The 18,626-nt window shown below is 43.0% G+C and overlaps 1 protein-coding gene across 1 annotated transcript in view; it reads left to right on the top strand.

Annotated features, from left to right (window-relative positions):
- Positions 1 to 4,341: 4,341 nt before the first annotated feature.
- Positions 4,342 to 18,626, top strand: part of zfpm2a (zinc finger protein, FOG family member 2a) — an 89,702-nt gene continuing 75,417 nt past the window's right edge. Inside the window, exons 1-3 of the mRNA XM_085366806.1 lie at positions 4,342 to 4,348; positions 4,890 to 5,048; positions 12,184 to 12,285. Of these exons, the coding sequence (XP_085222932.1) occupies positions 4,342 to 4,348; positions 4,890 to 5,048; positions 12,184 to 12,285 (268 nt within the window). The remainder of the gene's footprint in view (positions 4,349 to 4,889; positions 5,049 to 12,183; positions 12,286 to 18,626) is intronic.

Here is an 18,626-nt window from a genome sequence, read left to right as displayed (position 1 = left end):
AAACCCAGCCTCCCTCCCTCCCCTTTTCACCACACAATATCCTTTTTTTTGTTGTTGTTGTTTTTTTTTTGGGTGCTGCGTTTTCGAGCAGTTTGTTGACTGTTGATTGTAAGTGCCCGAATTTAGGAAGGCAGCCATTTCTAATCACGAGAATTACACTGCTTAGCGACCGGAAAATCAAGTTAAACAATAGCATTGCTTATTCTTGGTCACAGACTGCGGCTCTGAGAACACCACAGTCTCCACTGAAGCTGTTCCACGCTCCTCCCAGCACACACACACACACACGCATTTACACACAAGCAGCCATTCACAGACAATATGCAAATGCTAATTTACTTTTTGACTTGTGTTACAGCATTAGCTCCACATTTAGTTTGATCACAGAGTGTACAACTTGGAGGAAAAAAAAGGAAGCGCTTTTTTTTTTGTAACATTTATGCAGTACAAAAAAAAAAAGATGCTTGAAATGAAAAATTCCTTTGAGGGTTCCTGTAGCATATGAAGCTATTAAGAGCTGCGTAAATGGTATCTATTTCATTACAGTGATCAAGGATTAAATTAGTGGCTTGAGCCCTGTACACTAAGTCTCCTCCAAGGCTGAGGGAGCCCTCTGCTTCCCAAAGGTCATTAGAGCTGAGGAGAGAGGATGGCCCCCAGTCTCCCTTTGCCTCTCTCCACTACCTCCTCCTCCTTCTCTTTCTCGTTTCTCTCTCTCAACCTTCCCGACCTATCCTCCAAGATGAGACACAGTCGTGTTTTTATGTTTTCGCACACGGTTGTCGTTTCCTTTTTCTCCAGCTGTGGAGGGTTAGGATCACAGGAATCTAAACCTGCTTGGCAAAGTGTATTCCTGTATTTCCTCCCACGCAAAAGTTTGCATGTGTGTGTGCGTGTTCACCCGGAAGTGAGGAAGGCCCAGTATCAGTTTTGGCACAAAGGGCCAGTCACGAGGAGGAGCAGAGCTGGCAGAGGTTGAGCTGTGTGGCCCTGTTGGATTTTAGGGCTGCATTATGCATTCATGTTTAGTCTCAGGTGCTACGTTTTATCCCCAGGCCAGCTTGGACACATTTTCAATGGACCGTTTGGATGAAAAACTGTATAGGTGGGAGCAAAAATGATTTCCATGCTTATAGAGATCTGCCGCTTTGTTCTGTCAGATTCAATTACCTCACCTCTAATTAGGGAGCTATAGAGGAGGCTGGGTTTGTGATCCACACATCACACTGTGGAGCCTGCTGATAATGTGAGGTATCGCTATCACAGCCCGGCCACAAGCTCCCCACATTGCGGATGCTTGAAAAAGCATGCCATGAAATTAGCAGTCACTCATACAGTTTTGCACATACACACATATTTCTTCAGATCTCCTCTTTTTCTTCGTCTTCCTTTTTTTTTGAGTGTGAGCTTTGGAACAAGGTTGGCACATGTGTGTGTGTTTTTTCTTTCCTATTTTCTGTTTTAGTCCACTGAGGCACAGACTTGAGTACAGAGTATATTTTCCTGAAAGATATGCTCATTCCACCACCTCAGTCCGTACTCCTCTGTTCCCCTCTTCCTCTGTGACTCATTAATCCTCTGTCCATCATATGGTCTCAGAGTATCACCCCATTTTATAGACTCAGTGGGGGCATTACCATATCCCTCTTCGGAGCTCCACTCCGCATGGCCGATCCCTATCAGACAGAGGCCACGCCATGAACAAAAGAGCCACTGTGATCAAGCCTGCATTCAGCTACCAATGTCTCTATTAGCATTGGCTGCTCCTGCTGCATGACTGTTTGAACAGAGCTGAGATTTCTTTCGGTCTCTCTCGGCAGAAGAAGAGTCTTGATGAATGCGGATGATACAGTCGAGGCTGGAGGGTGCGCATGTGTCAGGGCGGATGTGGAGGGTGCTGGGATACCTGGACACTGACCCTGATTGAGAGGAAGTTGAGACAGAGTGCAGCCTCCTGAAAGATCCTGTTAAAAGTGAGCAGATAGCAGCGTTTGTGCTACGATTATCTCACGATCCAAGCCTTTTGTCTGCAAACTTGAAAGTGTGCTCTGAAAGGCTGCCACACTTCAGGTTACAGATAATTAGCGCAGGGCTTCAGCTGCTAATTATTTTAACGATCATTTTTAATGATAAACTAATTAACTGTTGAGTCGAGTGGTTCTCAACCTGTTAGGAAGCCTTCCTGTAACCCGTCGCCACGTGTCAAATATTTACAGAGGAACAAACCTGTGACTTCATATCTTTAAATGACACGTTTTGTCTTAAATGTGCAACTTAAAATGATATAAAACAGAGAAAGGAAGAAAATGGGGTGATATTTTCTGATTGATCACTCTTTAAAATTAAGCTGCTTCGCTAATTACGTTAACCGGTAGATGATTTTGTCGTTGGGTAAAGATCGCTTGTTACTATAAAGTTAACATGCATCTCTAGCAGGCTTAGATCAGCCGTAATGAGCGCACCACTTAAAGCCGGCTGTGTTGTTTTCTGCGGCAAAGTGAAGCGCAGACACTTTCTCCGCGGTGTCATTGGCCATCTGAACTCCAGAGGAGGCTCGATAAGAGGGCGAAGCAGCCGACATTCCTCTGGCCCAGTTCGTCAGCAGAGCCTATAGAAATGCACCAACAAGCGCGGGTCACACAGCGAATGTGACAGGATTTTAAACAGTACACAACTAAATATAGCAGGAACGCCACTATCAGAAAATGAGTTAGGAGTGTGCTGCTGGTCGTTTAGAAAGTCATTATTCTTATCATTGCTGTCTCTGAAATAATTTCAGGTCTCTCCATGCAATGAATACTGTATAATAAACTAAACACATGAGAATGCGAGCAAACTTTGGTCAATCTGCGCGGTCCCAAAAGAAGTAGCCATCGGACCCCCTTTAATGTCTCAGGCTGGGTGTAATATTTCATTTTTCCATATTCAGCAAGGCCTCCAGTATCTCTATCAGTTTGAAAATGCTCCATTTAGTTACTATCTGTTGGAGTGGGGAAGTGAGATGCCCTTATTCTGAGTCTATTAAACCTCAATTCTATCTCATCTTATCTACCTAATCTTTGTGTTTTATTGACCATGAAGTTTATCTTTAATCTCCCTTTACCCTTATTATCACACAACACTGTAGGTCTATTTTCCGCGGTGCAATGGCGCTGCTGTATTTGCCAGCAACAGAGGAAGAATCGTTTAGTTGTACACACAGTTCTTATTCAGCTGTGTAATGGAATGTGTACACACTGTGTGTATAGAAATGTATTTCCCCGCTTTCTTTCACACTGTCTTCAATTGCCTTGGCAGGAGCTTTTACCGCCAGTCATACAATCTCCCCTTGATACGGCGATATTTATCTCTCAGTATCATCTTAAGTGATGGTAGACTCATCGAGTCACTTCACGCCTCACTTCACTCCTCAGCGAATCAGCAGAAGGCATCAGATAAGATCATAAAACTGTATCCTAATTTAAAAGCGGCACTCTGCCTCTGCAGTGTCTATTAGAGATCCGTGTGCTAATTCTTTTCATGTCCGGGGCTCCTGCAGATGTTGGCTTCTACAAAGGAGTAATTTATAAGACTAATGAAAAGAGCAAGCAGTTTGTGGACATCAGGGGGGTCTTTTGTGAGACTCGTCGCAAGAAGAAAGAGAAACAGGAGAGGCACACCAGCCCCACTTTCTGAAGTGAAATTATTGCTTTATTAAAGCTGAGGGGGCTCGCTCCTGCTACAATAGAACAAACAGACTGAAAGGTGTGGAGAGGATGTAAGTGCGCTCTGTTTGAGCTCTAGGTGGATGCACGAGAGGCAGAAACAGAGACAGCATCCTCATCTAGCTGGCAGTGACAGCAGCACTTTCGACATGATTGTTCACTTTATACACGACTCGAGAAGGAGCAAGGAGTGTTTTTTGGGTTTTTTTTCATGGGGCTTATGCAGGTTTTTCTCAGAGTGCATCATCTCAAATATTAAACTAAACTTAAACCAGAAGGGCTCCCCCAGTCTTTTTCGCTTTTGGTATGTCATGCGGGGACTTTGCGGGCATGTTTTGGCAGAAAAAGGAGAGAGGTGTGCGCGATGCGTATTATCTTAATAACATTCAAATGCCGGGTGAGATGTTTTCAGAACTAATACAATTCAGGTGGCAGTACAGTAATTCCATCAACACCCTTGATTGAAGCAAAATGGTAATATGCAAATACCAAAAGAGATGTACAGCTACAAGCAAAAAAAAAAAAAACCTCTGAAATCATTTAGATTTAAAGAAATAATATTGCACAGAGGGGGGAAAAAATTAATCACACGGAAAAGTGTCTCCTTTAAGATTGCACTGGTGTATTACCCGGAGGCATGGAATGTAAATGGAAAATCAACATTGTACCCTGTGATAAGGCTAACAAATTAATAAAAGTATTTTCTTTCCTCCTCCCATGCTGATGCCTGTGTGAAAAGTCTGCAAAGGAACTTTTTTTTCTTGCCCCCCTTCTCTCCTTCCCTCTCTCCATCTGTGTGAGGTTTTGTTTTGCAGGTAGCGGGATTAACATCAGCGCTCACCTTGGCTGCATGTCAGCTTGTTTTTCTGGAAAAAAAAAGTCTCAAGGGGATTTTTTTCAATAGGAATAATGGAAACACTGATGTGAAGCACGGTGGTAAAATAATAGTGTTTATTGGGGTGGCTTTATCTTTAGCCTGTACGAATCTCTGAACATGTATGCATACGGCGCTTAGACCACGCAATGTTGCGCAGTGCTTTGAATTTGTATTATTGCAGCACCGGAAACAAGGAGAGACAAGATTTTGATTCTTGAAAGCCTGAAGGGTGTGATGAAATTGCTGAACATCTCCCTTGTGTGTCTGTGTGTGTGTCTCTGTGTACATATGTGTGCCTGTTCCCTCAGGTCCTCTGGAGGATGGCCTGGAGGAAGAGGAGGAGGAGTGCGTCTCCGAGGAGAATGAGCTCCTGGCCAAAGATGAGTTTTCGGTGGAGGAGAACTTCACCGCCGAGTTTGAGACTGAGAACATAAGCTGCGAAGACATGGAGTACTTCTGCAACAAAGGTGAGCGTCCCGCACTCGGCCAAAACCGAAACTTCACAGGCGGGCTTCCTCATGCAGCGTTCAGCCATCTTTTCCTTTTTTTAAACGCCTAATATGGGACAATACGCTGTGCCCGCCCCAATGCTGAGCATCAAAAAGTAAGTTAAACTCCTGCCAATTGTGTCTAATAAAATTCCTCAACATGTTCAAATCAAACCTGGCAGAACTTGTGTCCGTCTGAGAATTTCTCCCGCATCACTGCCTGGAGTTGAGACTATCCATTTTTGATATTTGATCCCCAGCAATCCACCCAAGAGCAGTGGTTTGATCTGAGATGGAGATGGCACCAGCAACACTGGCTCTCCCTCTGTGATAGTGCTGTGAAGGTGTGCTACGGTGCACCAATGCACTGGAGAGCGTAGCGCTTCCCTTTGAGCCGGCGCTAAAGCTCTGTGAACACTCAGCAGCACCTGCTACTGCTCGGAGGTCCAGCACTATAAAGCGCCTCAGCGTCGCCAAATGCGCCCGAGTCCTCTTTGAACTCCAATTCAATTAGACTGCTTCTTTGTGTGTTTGTTTCATTTCGGTCACACCGTGCCATCACAGGAGCTAATTTGTGGCCTGCTTCAGGTTACAGTGTGAAGATGACAGACCTGTCCCGCCTCTCCCCAACCACCGCAACCCAGCCCAGAACCTCCACCCCCAACCCCACCGCCGCCGCCTCTTCCTAGCCTCCGGTTGCGTGGCGTTCGCTACCCCAGGTGTCCCCGCTCTTACTGACGCTCGGATGCCGTAAATTTGACTTTTTAATGAAGAACCGATGCTTTGAATGTCTGCCTCCTCGCCCTCCTTTCAAAGGGAAATTTGTTTAGAATTATTTCTCCACACTTCTAAACTGATGTGCCTCGTGGGATTACATTATTGAAGGAAAAAAAATAAATCTTTCATGTTTCAGGTAGGCTATGCCCCGGTAATCGTATCAATAATGTTTTCCTTTTGTTCTCCGGGAAAAGTTGAACGGCGCAATTGTTCAGAAATTGCAATTACCAGAGACGCCTCGGCCGCTTCACCCTTTGTCTCCTCCGTAATGTGTCCCCACTCAAACTTCAAAGTGCGAGGCATATACTTCTAATAACCCAGCAGCTATGAAATAGATGGCGCGTATTGGTGGTTACAAGAAAAAAAAAAGTAGTACAACTTCTGAAAATTTTCAAAGAACCTTGTCAGTGCCATTTGGTATTCCCTTTGTTTAAGGAGCCGGGGCTCAAATCTCCTTTCCCTGTTTATGAATAAAGACAACACAAAATACCAATCCATAATGTCAAATAGTACTTTCCCTGAGCACTTCTAATCTGTTCCTTGTCATGCACGAGCCTTACTAGTCCGATTTTTTTTTGTATGACTTAGCTACTGTAAGCTGAGATAGCAAAGTCTCCCATTGCCTCATAAGACCCAAATGATGTACTATCCAAATTTCTTTTCTCCTAGTGCCAAGTTGTGTGCAATCATCAGGTGTAGCCACTTTCCCATGATCCCTTCCTCAATTAGATCTGTTTAAAACTAATGTCAGAGTGGCTTAAATTTACCCCACTTATGTGAAACTGCCTTGAATTAAACGGGACGCAATCCTGGCGGCATTAAATGGTTTAAGTGTGTTATTCCTCGACTATAGGAGGCAAAAGAGAGCCCCCCCCTTGATTAACTAAACCCTCTCAAATGTGATGGCGTGCTGTAATTAGCCCTATGCGGACTTGAACGTGGGTTTTAAAGCAGCCACTCATCCCATGGCCTTTATCTTCTGCTGCTTCCCGGAGAATAAGGTCTCCCGTGTAAGGTTCCTCCACTGAGCAGTGACTCTCTGGTCTTAGCTTAGCCTTGTATCTGTGTAGTCACTCTCTGAAATGGGCTTGTCAGGGGGACCTAAAACCTCCATTAAAAGTTTCAGTCTATAATAGGTATTAAAAAGCTGTAGGAACACAAAGAGGAGTACCAATTTTCATTAACATATGAAGCACTTATTAACTTTGATCAGAGTGCGGTGAAGTAGCAAAGCCGCTTAAAGGCGCAAAGGTCAAGAAGTTGAATGCCACCAAAGACTCAGCCATTTGCCTTACCCTTGCAGAAAAGGGACTCCCCAGATAAGTGCGTGGAGCACCTTGACGTCCCATCTTGGTCTGAGGCTCAGGAACCTCAAAATTAGGTGACGGTTGACTCCCTGACCTGTTTAGTTAATAGTGCTGTGGCTCTCACTGGGTTTTGGCCCTTTCATTGATTTAGCTTGTAAGGTGCTGTTGGCATCTCTCTCTCTCTCTCTCTCTCACTCACACACACACACACACACACACACACACACACACACACACACACACACACACACACACAAGGGCCTGTTAGCTTGACATTGGCAACAGAAATGACAAAAATGCTTTTAGGATCATCTTTTTTTTTCTTCTTCAGACAAACAGTAGAAATGATTAGTCCTGCATCAGTGCTTCCTAAGCCCTCTGACTTATGACCCATTTAAACACAGCATTGTCCTTTTGTTAGGCCTCACCAGTGGTCGCACATGTCCAGTTTAACAAAGGAAGGAGTGATTTTATTATTTTGTTTTTGGAGTCAAAAAAAAGTTCAAACAGACAGAATCTATTAAAATAAAGCTAAATTTGTATATCAAGAACATGTGTTTCACATCATCCCAGGTAATTACTCCAATCCAATGCCTCTATTAGACAGCTTCATTCAATACTCTGCAAGTTAATGTTTTATTTTGGATACACAATTCAGTGATCAAGAATTAAAATACAGTGCTTTATCACTGATGGGACTATCCAGCTGCACATGAAGTACTCAAGTTAGACCTATTTTGACCAGCTACACAATTTAATCCCTCGCATAATGCGTCATGATCGTCAGTAATGGGCAGCCCTGAATCGTGTGGATATACGGTTACAGGTATGAGCAGCCCCCTGTCAGTTCAGCTCAGAATAATGTCTCTGAAAATGAACAAGCTTGGTGGAATAGTAGCACCCCAGAGAGATTGAACACTGTTTTTAATATACATGGCATTTTAGAGGGGGTCTGCCTCCCTTTCAAGACTTCTATGAGGAAGGGGGAAAGGCACACATCTAAAGAAATAACCTTGGCTTTCCCTTGCTATTAAACAAGAATTTTTACCTCAAACAACCTCTCCTGCTCGGTCAGTTTCACATTTATGGAGCTGTGCTTGTGAAGAACCCCACAGATGAACACGCTCGCTCCCACAGAAAAGATTTATACTCTCTTGACACACCTGGCTCCATAATTGTGAGAAAGATACCTTTTTTTTATATACGCTGAGTGGCATCTTTTTTTACTGAAATTGTGAAATTTCACCTTGCTGTTTCACCCCCTCTTTTATTGTTGGCTATCTGTGAAGTTCAGCACAGGGTGTTGCCACAAGCTGTTCCCTCTGAGCGTTCCAAGTGTTTGTCTGATGACAAATGACTTCCTTACTTAGCACTGACAGTAAATTTACATGTCATTTCACGTGTCTCATTTCCTCGACGTAAAACAGCTTTTCTTGAAGTTACATTACACGAGGGTTGTTTTTTTTTTTTTCAGTTCGTTTCTGAGGTTGTTGCGGGTGTCAAGATACATCAAGTTAAACGTGAAAATTTGCACTCTTTTGTGCCGTTCTCCTCGAATTACAGAAACAATGGGGGCAGAAATATTCTATCACAGTTGAAGTGAAAAGTGAAAGCAAAGGACTTAACACGGTAAATAATTAAAAAAAAAAAATACACCTTGAACTTTCGAATAACCTCTCGGTGAGTAATTTGACTTGCGGCAGCCACAGATGTACAGTAACAAGGAGAAAGTGGCACAATTAATTATTCTTTGTGCGACACAGAAGTAATCTGAATCTCCAGCAACACGGGAGGAAGATCTCCTTGGCTCTTTCACCACAGCTGCCAGTGCCCAGAATGGTAAATGTGGAATTTTAATGCACAGTTGATGCTGGAGAATATGGGGAAATGCTAATTTGTGGTGCGATAAGATGAATCGAGTCATCCCTTTAGCCCCATTTGACTCAGTGGAGGAAATTAATCATTAATGTTTGTTAAGTATGACAATCTAACTGGGCCAGATCTACATGCTCAGAGACTGAGGCAGAGCGAGATAAAGACCCAGGCTGCAGACAGGGAGGAAAACTGCCAGATTCTGTAATGATGGGAATTTATTGGCATTTAAAGAGACAGTGGCAAGGCATTTCACTAATAGCCTCCCTCCATTGGAGTGCTCTGCCTGCCACAAATTGCATGCAATTCAGACCTATTTTTCAGATAGCAGAGAAGTCTTACAGCTATGCTTGACTTTGGTGAAAAAGGTTGCTTCCTTGAATTGACTTTATCTGTATATGTGACGCAATCTGCATCAGCAGCCAAATATGCAATATCAACGATGCTGACGGGGGCAGGCATAGCCCTCCTGATATTACATTTTGAAAATCATCGCCAAGCTCCAACACCAGGAAGCATGTGATGGGTTTAGAAATGCAACACTGGGTTAAAGTCATCGAGCCCGGGATTTGGTAACCTATAGAACTCTGCAATCCCATAGGAATACTTAAAAATACTTATACACCATCTTGCAGAAATTGCAACCTGTCTCAGGACTCAGTGGTCAGGATTAGAGTGCCCTGAGCTCCTTAAAGTCGCATGCGAGAGATTGACATTTTCAAGGGCTTCCTCGGCAGAGACAATGCTAAAAGGGAGGGAAAAAGCCAATATGACTTTGTTGCTACCTTGCTCGAGGAATTGTTTGTGTAAATCGCCTATAAGCTTATTGACCTGAATGTGTGGCACGCTGCATGTGACTGCGATTTGGCTAGAGAGCTGTCCTTTGATAGAGCAGCGATAGAGCTGATTTTAACAGCTCACTGGCTCCTCTCGCATGCCCGCCAACCCAGAACCCAGCAGGCCGCCTCTCCTCCCCAGCCCTCCCCGTCCCTTCTGTTCTCCTCAGCTTTCTCTCACTCAGCCTCAAGTATATCCATCTGAGCGTGCGGGGAAAGGAACCTAAGCCAGATGTAAATTATGATCTAGGCGATAATGTAGAGGATGATCATTGACAATCTGTCCCCTTTGATAAGACTGCAGAGGGGTTTCAATTCAAATGATGAAACAAAGCAGAGGCTCGATTACTCAGATTGGACTTCGGTGAATGAAATGGAGCACCTCAATCAATCCATTTCCATGTTGTTTTAAAATCCGGGGCGGGGGGGGGGGGGATCTCGACATTTCTCTGTATTCCAGGTTTTATCTCACTGACTGTACTGTAAGCAAAGGAGTGCTGCTCCAGCACTGCTTCCTCTGCTCGCCTTTTTTTTTCTTCCTAGTGACATTTGTGCAGGAAACTTCATCAAAGCCCTGTGACATTGTTCCCTGTGAGGTTGCCTGGGCGATTGTGTTTAAAATGCACTGCAAACTGTGTTAGATAGAAGGCAGAAAATCCTTAATCACTGCTTAATTAAGGAATCATCTTGTAGCTTCATTTCCCGGGCTGTAATTAAACACTTCCAATACGTTTCGTTACAGGGCTTAACATGTTCGCCTGAGATCAAGGTAGTGCCTTTAATGTTATCTCACCAGCTTTTTTTTTTTTTTCTTCAAACTGCGCTCCATTGGAAGGAACTGTTGATATACGCCTTTGTTATCCTCGTCATAATACGAGCCTGGTATGCTAAAGAGGTTCTCCAGGCCCAACAATAAATAGTGGGGGAATTTAGTTGAGTGGGCTCCGTGATAATATACTGGGAGAGAGGAGGAGCAGGGGGAAGAAATTGCCAGCCCAAGCAGACACTTGCATAAGCAAAAGTGGGTCATAATGACCTCATGTACTGTAAGTAGGACATTTCTGCAGACTTCCCTACAGTATCGCTTTTTTTTCTTCGTGCACACATCTTCTATTTTAGTGGGAGATAGAAAGCTGACATCCTTTTGGCAATGTTTGCCGCTCTCTTTGAAGTGAGCCACGTCAAAAAAAGGGGAAAAAAGCTAAACAAGCACAGAGTATGTGCTTGATCTGGAGATTAACCCGACTGAGGATGGCCGGCGCTGGAGTGACGTAGTGTGTGTCCTGTGGCAGTTGTCACTTGAAGGTTGATAACTAAGACTCAGAAATGTGTTTTTTTGGGAACTGTGGGGGGCGAAGAACAGAGGCAGGTGTGGTTACAATATATTCATATTTAGGTTTGCTGCATAAGGTATAGGTTGTCCTGTCGTCATATATTTGTATTTAAATCTACATGCCCTCTCCCGCCCCTGTTTTTCCCTTGTGGTGGCGTGTAGTAAGCCACTGGAGCAATCCAGGCCTGTCCTTGACCATTCACTGTTGGGTTTAAAACATCAAAGGAATGAAAAAGATGGGGTGACAAAAGTGAGAGGAATGTACCTCCACAAACCATCAGCCCCAAGCAGGTTTGCTCTTACCTGCCCGAGTCTGAAGAGACACCAACCACTGTGTCAGCCACATTGGATTTATTTAGAGCACCACACTTGGGGCACCTACTAAGCTCTGATTTATGTGCCTATAAACTTTTGAGTACAAACTGTGCTTACCGTAGACATGCAAAAATAGATTTTCTTTTACAGTAAGTGCGTCTACAGTGAGAGCGTCTAGTCTTTTTCTTTTTTTTGTAAAACAAGGTCTTTAAGCACTTACATCCTGGAGAGAGATACCCAAATATCCCTTAGCATGGTCTGTGTGAGCCTTGGGACTGTAAATCAGCCCCTACATCCTATAACACACATTCTAGCTCCCTCCACAATAGATCAAACGGTAATAAATAGCCACCTCTCTCCCACACATTGCTTTCCTTCCTGTTCCATTGGGCTTCCTCCTGTTCCTGCAAGCACTCACGGGAACTCCTTTTTACATAAAAGTGTGCAGCTGCATGTGGTGAATGCACTTTTACAAAATCATACACGGAAACACACACGTCACATTGTGACACTTAACTGGTACAGGGAGAAGATGTTAAAAAACCAAAGTCTGCATAATGCAACGATTCATTAAATTACGTGTCCAAACATTAAATTTGGAGAGAGTGCTGTTCACTTTGGGTCTTGTGTGCATTGTGGGACTTAAAGTGCTTTTTTCCCTCTTTTACTTACAGGAGAGGAAGATGGCAATCGAGAGGCAGGAGAGTCGGAGATGGATGGGCAGGGGGAGAAGAGCAGGCACGCTGCCATGGGGCCAGAGGAATGGGATGGTCCAAGTAAGAAAAGCATGAGTATTACTTTACAAGACAGGCTTTCGGGGGTCATTTGATAAAGTTATTGTTGAGTAACTGAAAGGCATGCGGTGTAGTTCGAGGGAAGGTGATAAAGGGGATAAAATATTATTGTTTCTAAAAATGATTGCCTTGTATAGTAACTATATAGCTACACAATCGTGTCAGAAGTCTGCTGCTCGCTTGAAATGTACGTGAAGCCACCATTCGGTTAACAGTAAATTAAATTGTCGACAACTGCTTCCTTAAAGACATTTTTTTTAAAGAACTGAATAATGCAATGCAGACGCAGCTTTTGAAGAGTTTACAACACTTTTTTTTTTTATCTTGTTTGCCCTTTTAGTAAAAGTAACTTCATCAAAATGATGGATAATACATTGAACAAGATAGTTGCACGGCAATTACTGCTCAGCAATAGCCTGCGCCCGCACTGCTGAACACACAAAATGTGATTCCTTTTAATGCATAAAATGACCTCAAGAATTTATTGCAGGTACATGCGTTTTTGGGGGGGGGGGAGAGAAAAGAAAGGGAGAGCGGGAGAAAAAAGTGGATTTGGGCAAGTTGTGCTTGCTAGCTCGAAGCCCCCCGGGGTGTGTATTTTATACTGACAGTGAATCAGTGTTATCGCACCTATCAGATAATGCATTTATCATTAAATTTCACATTTGCATTTAAATCTGGGGAAGGAAATGAGCATTGCTGGCTAAAGATAAGAGCGCCGGGACGACAGTAATAAACCATCACTGTGATCAGTCAGGAGACAGGGCTGAGGGGGTCAGCTCAGAACTATGGGGGCCATGACAAAAAGAAGGCATCACATGCAGAGGGAAAAAAAAGGCCCCCTTTTTTGGCAAGAAATGCTGAGCTTAAAAATACTGCTTTGAAAAGGAGGGATGGATGTAGCATGACTGGATGTATGACTGACTGTAATTATGCTTTCCCCCTTCTACTTAGCCATCAGAATGAGAATTAGAGGCTCAGAAACACACTGCTGGACAGGCAGTGGGGAGGGAGAGGAGGGGGACTTGAAGTAAACTTTCTCTTTGCATACAGCGAGGACAGCTGAACTGCAGGGGAAGTGATGTGAGACATGATGCCCATTTCATGTTTTGCTAAACCGCAGCATGAGTGGTTCCAACTTATCAGAGGACTTGGACACTTGTGGCCCAATCTCTGCTGTATTGCTGCCGGAAAAATGACACTTAGCACCTGGCTGCACCCAACTTTAAGCAAACAAGCTTTCATATTGTAGCGTATTGTGTGCGCTTCGCAGCCGGGTCATCGGTTTATAATCATCTTGTTTTTGACATCTCTATGATACACCTACCAATTAATGAGCGACTAAGGCACCCGTGCCCCCCTCGTGTGTTTTCTCAATGGGCACTGTGGAGTAGACCGAAATTAATCTTGGCGCATAATAATGCCATTCACTCTTTCATCATGGCTGCCATGAAAGGTCATTTCCCTTTTTAATTTTTCCCATTGTGCTGGAAAAGTCAGATGGGCATGTTATAATTTGAATAAAGAGGGGGAATCAGACAATCAGATAGGGACATTCGAAATGACATGACTTCCTGTTGGAAGCGATTAAAAGCAAATTTATTTAGTTTGTAGACTGTCTCCCCTTTAATCTCTTTGTAAATGTTCAGATAGTTGAGCATTCAAAAGTTCTTTGTTATTCTTTGGCTTAAGTTTAAGCAGCTGTGATTATGATCACCAACAGATAATTTTTAATCACTGCGCGTGTGCATCTGAATAGGACGTGTAATGGCCATTACATAAAAAGAGAGTGAAGCCTTTTAATGAGGTGGGCTAACTCGGAACATGCCCACCTGCTTTGGTGATTCTATTGAAGCACCTCCATACCATTTCCCTTTTGCTGAGTAACAACAAAAGCCTTTACAATCTACATCCTGTAATTGAACTTTTTTCTTTCTTTTTTTTTGTCCCTGCATTTCATCTCCACTTTAGTAACTCATGTCAAGTGCTGTCCACGATTGGCCCCTGTTCTCTGATTGTCTTTCTGTCTGGAACAGCAGAGAAGCGTACTGAATGACTCACTATTAATCTGATAGCTGGCTCTTCTCTGTTGTTCAGAGTGCTGGGTCTCTGATGTGGAACACCCAGCGAGTTCCCTTTCTCTCCCCTCATCTCTACAAGTATGTCCTTAAGCAAATCTGCACACTGATCTTCTGTCTCGTGTTCATTTCTCGTCACGGGTGTTTCGCAATCAGCCGCTGATTTGCCAGATAGCGTGTCATGCTATTCTATTCATTTTCATGGACTGCCTGTGATAGGAATCTGACTCCGTCTCTCTCGATTCTCTCCCGCTTGCTCTCCTCTAGGCTAATTGGGAATGGTGTGTGTTAGCTAGCTAACTCTGCTAATGAACTTGTTCTCATCCTTATCTAAATGCCTTCTCATGTAAACCACACCCCGCTTTGGAAAGTGAAGAAAATCCAGGGTTCGTTAAGAGTGCTGTAATTGTGTTCGCTGCAGTTTCAGCTCAAGTGTCTAGTCTGTGTGTGCATTTGTTAGGTTACGCTGTGGACCTCTAAATTTAAGAATTAAAGCTAATATGTAGCTGAAGAAGCAGCACATACTCAGATACGGCACTGTATTGTCCACTGCTAATAGGATGTGGTTTGCCTTCACAGTTTATTATGCTGCCCAAATGCAAATAAATACAGTGTGCACATGCAGTGTGACGTGTGTGCTAACAAGTTTTATTGTATTTTATTTCTGTAGTGATACAGTGGAAAGCATTTCCATTGATCACAATCTTTTTGCAGATTGAAGCATGATGAATGCCATCTTTTGAACTGATCGTGATTGATTTTAGCATCTACAGGTGGATATCCTCTGATTATAACACGTTGATTAGCGACAAAATTAGCAAGAGTTTCAGACTTGTGCATTTCCCCCCCCAAATAACTGTATTGTTTGCCATAGTTTTGCCAATTCTAGCATTGTGCCAAATGATGCATAGCTTACTTTCCACTCGGAATAATTAGTGAAACTGCACAACAAGCTGTCAAGGTCTAAAAAAATCATCTCCACTGCATTATGACATGGAGTTTTAAAAGGCTAAGAAAGACTTAGCAGCTGCTTAGATTTTAACCTTTTTCTAAAAAAAAAAAAAAGGCCCATAAACTGTCCCAGAGTGCAACATTATATCACTGGAATGCCTCAGAGAACTTTAGAAGCAGCATTAAACATGCTAGTGTTTTGAATTGAATTAAGCTGATCTACTGTAGCTGTCAGTTTGCAGCTAATGTCAACACCCAATTTCCCAAACTGATTAAACTGGATTTGAAGTAGATGTGACTTGCATACAGCGACATCAACATCTAAGATATCAGCCCTAAAACACACTTAAAATGAGCCACGCTGTAAAGAAGGAGATGCAGAAGGGGCAGATGAGTGTGACAGAGTGGTAACAGAAGTAATGTGATCACCTTGTCCACAAATCTCTTCTCTTGGCTTGTCCCTGACGGCCGGCATGGCCCAGTTTGCTCAGCTGCTGATGCCAGCTGGGCATCAGCCAGGGCGAGGCAGGGGTCAGCTGAAGGAGTGGCCATCTGAGAATCTACCTGACAGTGGGACACACACACACACACACACACACACACACACACACACACACACACACACACACACACACACACACACACACACTTCACCCTGAAAAAAGATATCCATTTATATCCACCCCCTTCTTTTCCCCTTTCAAGACATCAAACATGCACATGCTGAAAACGCAGCCTCACTCAGATGTAAAAAGTCTCGAGTCTCATTTTTGACTCCAGCCAACCTAGAACGGTCTGTGGCCAATCCATCTTCTTCCAGTCGCCAAAGGAAAAAAAAGGAAAAAAAAAAACAATAACCATTTCAGGTTTAATGCACATATGTCATGCTAGGAGAATTGGAGGACCAGATGGCCACGATACTGTGGCAGGTGCCTCAACAAATGTTTGCGATTGCCCGTGCTGCTATTTATATCGTGGTGAAACACAGACATGCAAATATTTGCAAAAGGACAGTGGGCCGTTTTTTGTTGGGAGACAAAGTGATCATGAAAATAAACAGATGGGATGAAACCTTTTGGGCATCAGTCACATGAACTTGGACATTCCCTTGGTTCATCTGAAGAAACTTAGTGGAAAAATTGACCAAAAAAAAAGATAAAATGAAGATGAAGCGGTGACAGTTATATCTAGACCAGGGGTGTCCAACATAAGGCCCAGGGGCCACAATCAGCCTGGCAAATACTCTGGCTCTGGATAAAGGGAAGGATAAATTTTGGACTTTTATATTTATAAATTTTACAACTTGTCATGCTGATAAAGATCTCACCTAGAGCCATTCATACTGTAGTAATAAAATAATAGATAATCAGTTAAATGGCAGAAAAGTACTACAGGAATATCTGTTTTTTTAAGAACGTGTCCACAATAAAATCAATAATAAATATGGGGCAATTTCTGTGGTTTACAAAAAAACTTTCCTCCAATTACAGGATGGTCTGGAATATAAGCACGTTTATTTCTTACAGTTTAAGCCCAAAGAGCCGTTCTTCATTTACTAGAACAGCATTTCTTTATCACATTGAAAAACAGAAACATGTTGAACTGAGGAAAGTGTAGTAATTACTCTTCTTTTTCTTATATTGACAAATTTAGGCATTAAGTCTTTACGCTAATAGAAAGGGGATTTTTTTACTTGCCGAGCCCACTTAAGGTCAAAGTGGGTCATATGTGGTGTGGACCACAATGTGAAATGTTTGAGATTACTGAGCTCGGTGACCAGATCTTGGCATTATAGCTGCAGAATCCTTTCACCATTCAGTCCCAGCTGAACTGAAAGTAAACCCAAACTATGTAGCACTTAAAAGTACAGATCGACTAAGAAAAACAACTTTTAAATTCTTACACAGCAACAGTCCGTTTGAGCACAGTTCAATCAGGTCGCTCTGAGTAAACAAGGCATTTTCTAAGTCGACACCCAAGTCCATTATAAAGTCAGGGTGTCGTCAAGGAGGGAGGGGCGAGCCGAAATGAGGGAGAGAGACAAACGGAGCACCCAGATGCAGATTAGGCTGCAGAAGATGAGGGTGTAAAAGGGATTTAATGGTAGGATGGATTAGAGAAATCCTTGTAACAATGTTAAATAATTATGGTTCCAGCCGAGATCAAAGCGCCATTGATTGAACCCCTCAAGCCTTCAGCACACAGAGTCTTGGAAAGCAAAGATTGGTAAACTAGTGCTCAGACCACTCCGGCTGCTCCAGTTAAATTGGATTGGAAATATTAGGATATAGATGAATCCTTCAGGAGGCTTTCGCAAAGCTTTTGTCACCGGAAATGTAGCTTGGGAACGGTATGAAAGGTTTGATAGTGTACTGTCTCGACAGAATCATAAGACGAGGGTGTCGCAGCTGTCTCCACTGATACCTAAGCGTTTTAAGTAGACTTATAGACACACTTGACTGTTATATCAGCAAACTGAAAACTTTCAGCGCAGGCTTTCATTCAAGGTTTTTATTTTTTATTTTTTTTACTTTTTTTTCCTCTCTCTCCCCCCGCTTCGTCTTGTAATCAAGAAATTTGGACGTGCATCATGGCAATTCTCCCGCAGAAAAGGAAGGTTTTATCTCGCTCCTCCAGGGGTTTATTCAAAGTCTTCTGACAAGTCTCACAAAACATGAATGACACTGAGATTGCTGATACTGATGATGAAAGTCCATCATCAGCTTCTCTGTGAGTTCAGGGCCCTGAGTGATGTAAAATTAAATTGCAATCAAAGTGCTGTGTGTAAACATTTGTCCGCTTCTTCTTCTTTTTTTAACAAATACATTTATTTCTTAAGAGATTGTTGATGATGGCTTTGTACTCTATGCATCACCTGTGCAAGGAGAAAACAGCCCACTTCCCCCCCAACCGCAACCGCCATCACCACCACGTACACACTCGCAAATGCACAATGTGTGATTATAGCGATGAAATATGCAACAAGAGATTAGACAAATCACTGTACTCCTGTGCTGCATCGACTCGATGCAAATTTAGTCACTGATCCGCTATACTAAGAGGCTTTATGGAGGAACTTCATGGCTGTTAGTTATATAATCTAAAATAGGACAAAAATGCAATCACTGTTCTTATCATGTGAGGGAGATGTCACTATATCCAGTTCTAGTTTTGTGTGGATACGTGGGAGAAGGCTTTAATAAGATCATTTACTTCCAAGCGTTTTGTCCACAAATCAGCTGCTTTTTGATTCCACTTCATGTGAAAAAGTCCAAATAACATAAATCGTCGCTA

Source organism: Diplotaxodon limnothrissa, linkage group LG11, assembly GCF_057381915.1.
Source record: "Diplotaxodon limnothrissa isolate DT_005_m linkage group LG11, D_limnothrissa_male_GT1.1, whole genome shotgun sequence".
NCBI classification, from domain to species: domain Eukaryota; kingdom Metazoa; phylum Chordata; class Actinopteri; order Cichliformes; family Cichlidae; genus Diplotaxodon; species Diplotaxodon limnothrissa.
The sequence above is the reverse complement of the archived record's forward strand: the minus strand, read 5'-3'. Positions and strand labels throughout refer to the sequence as shown.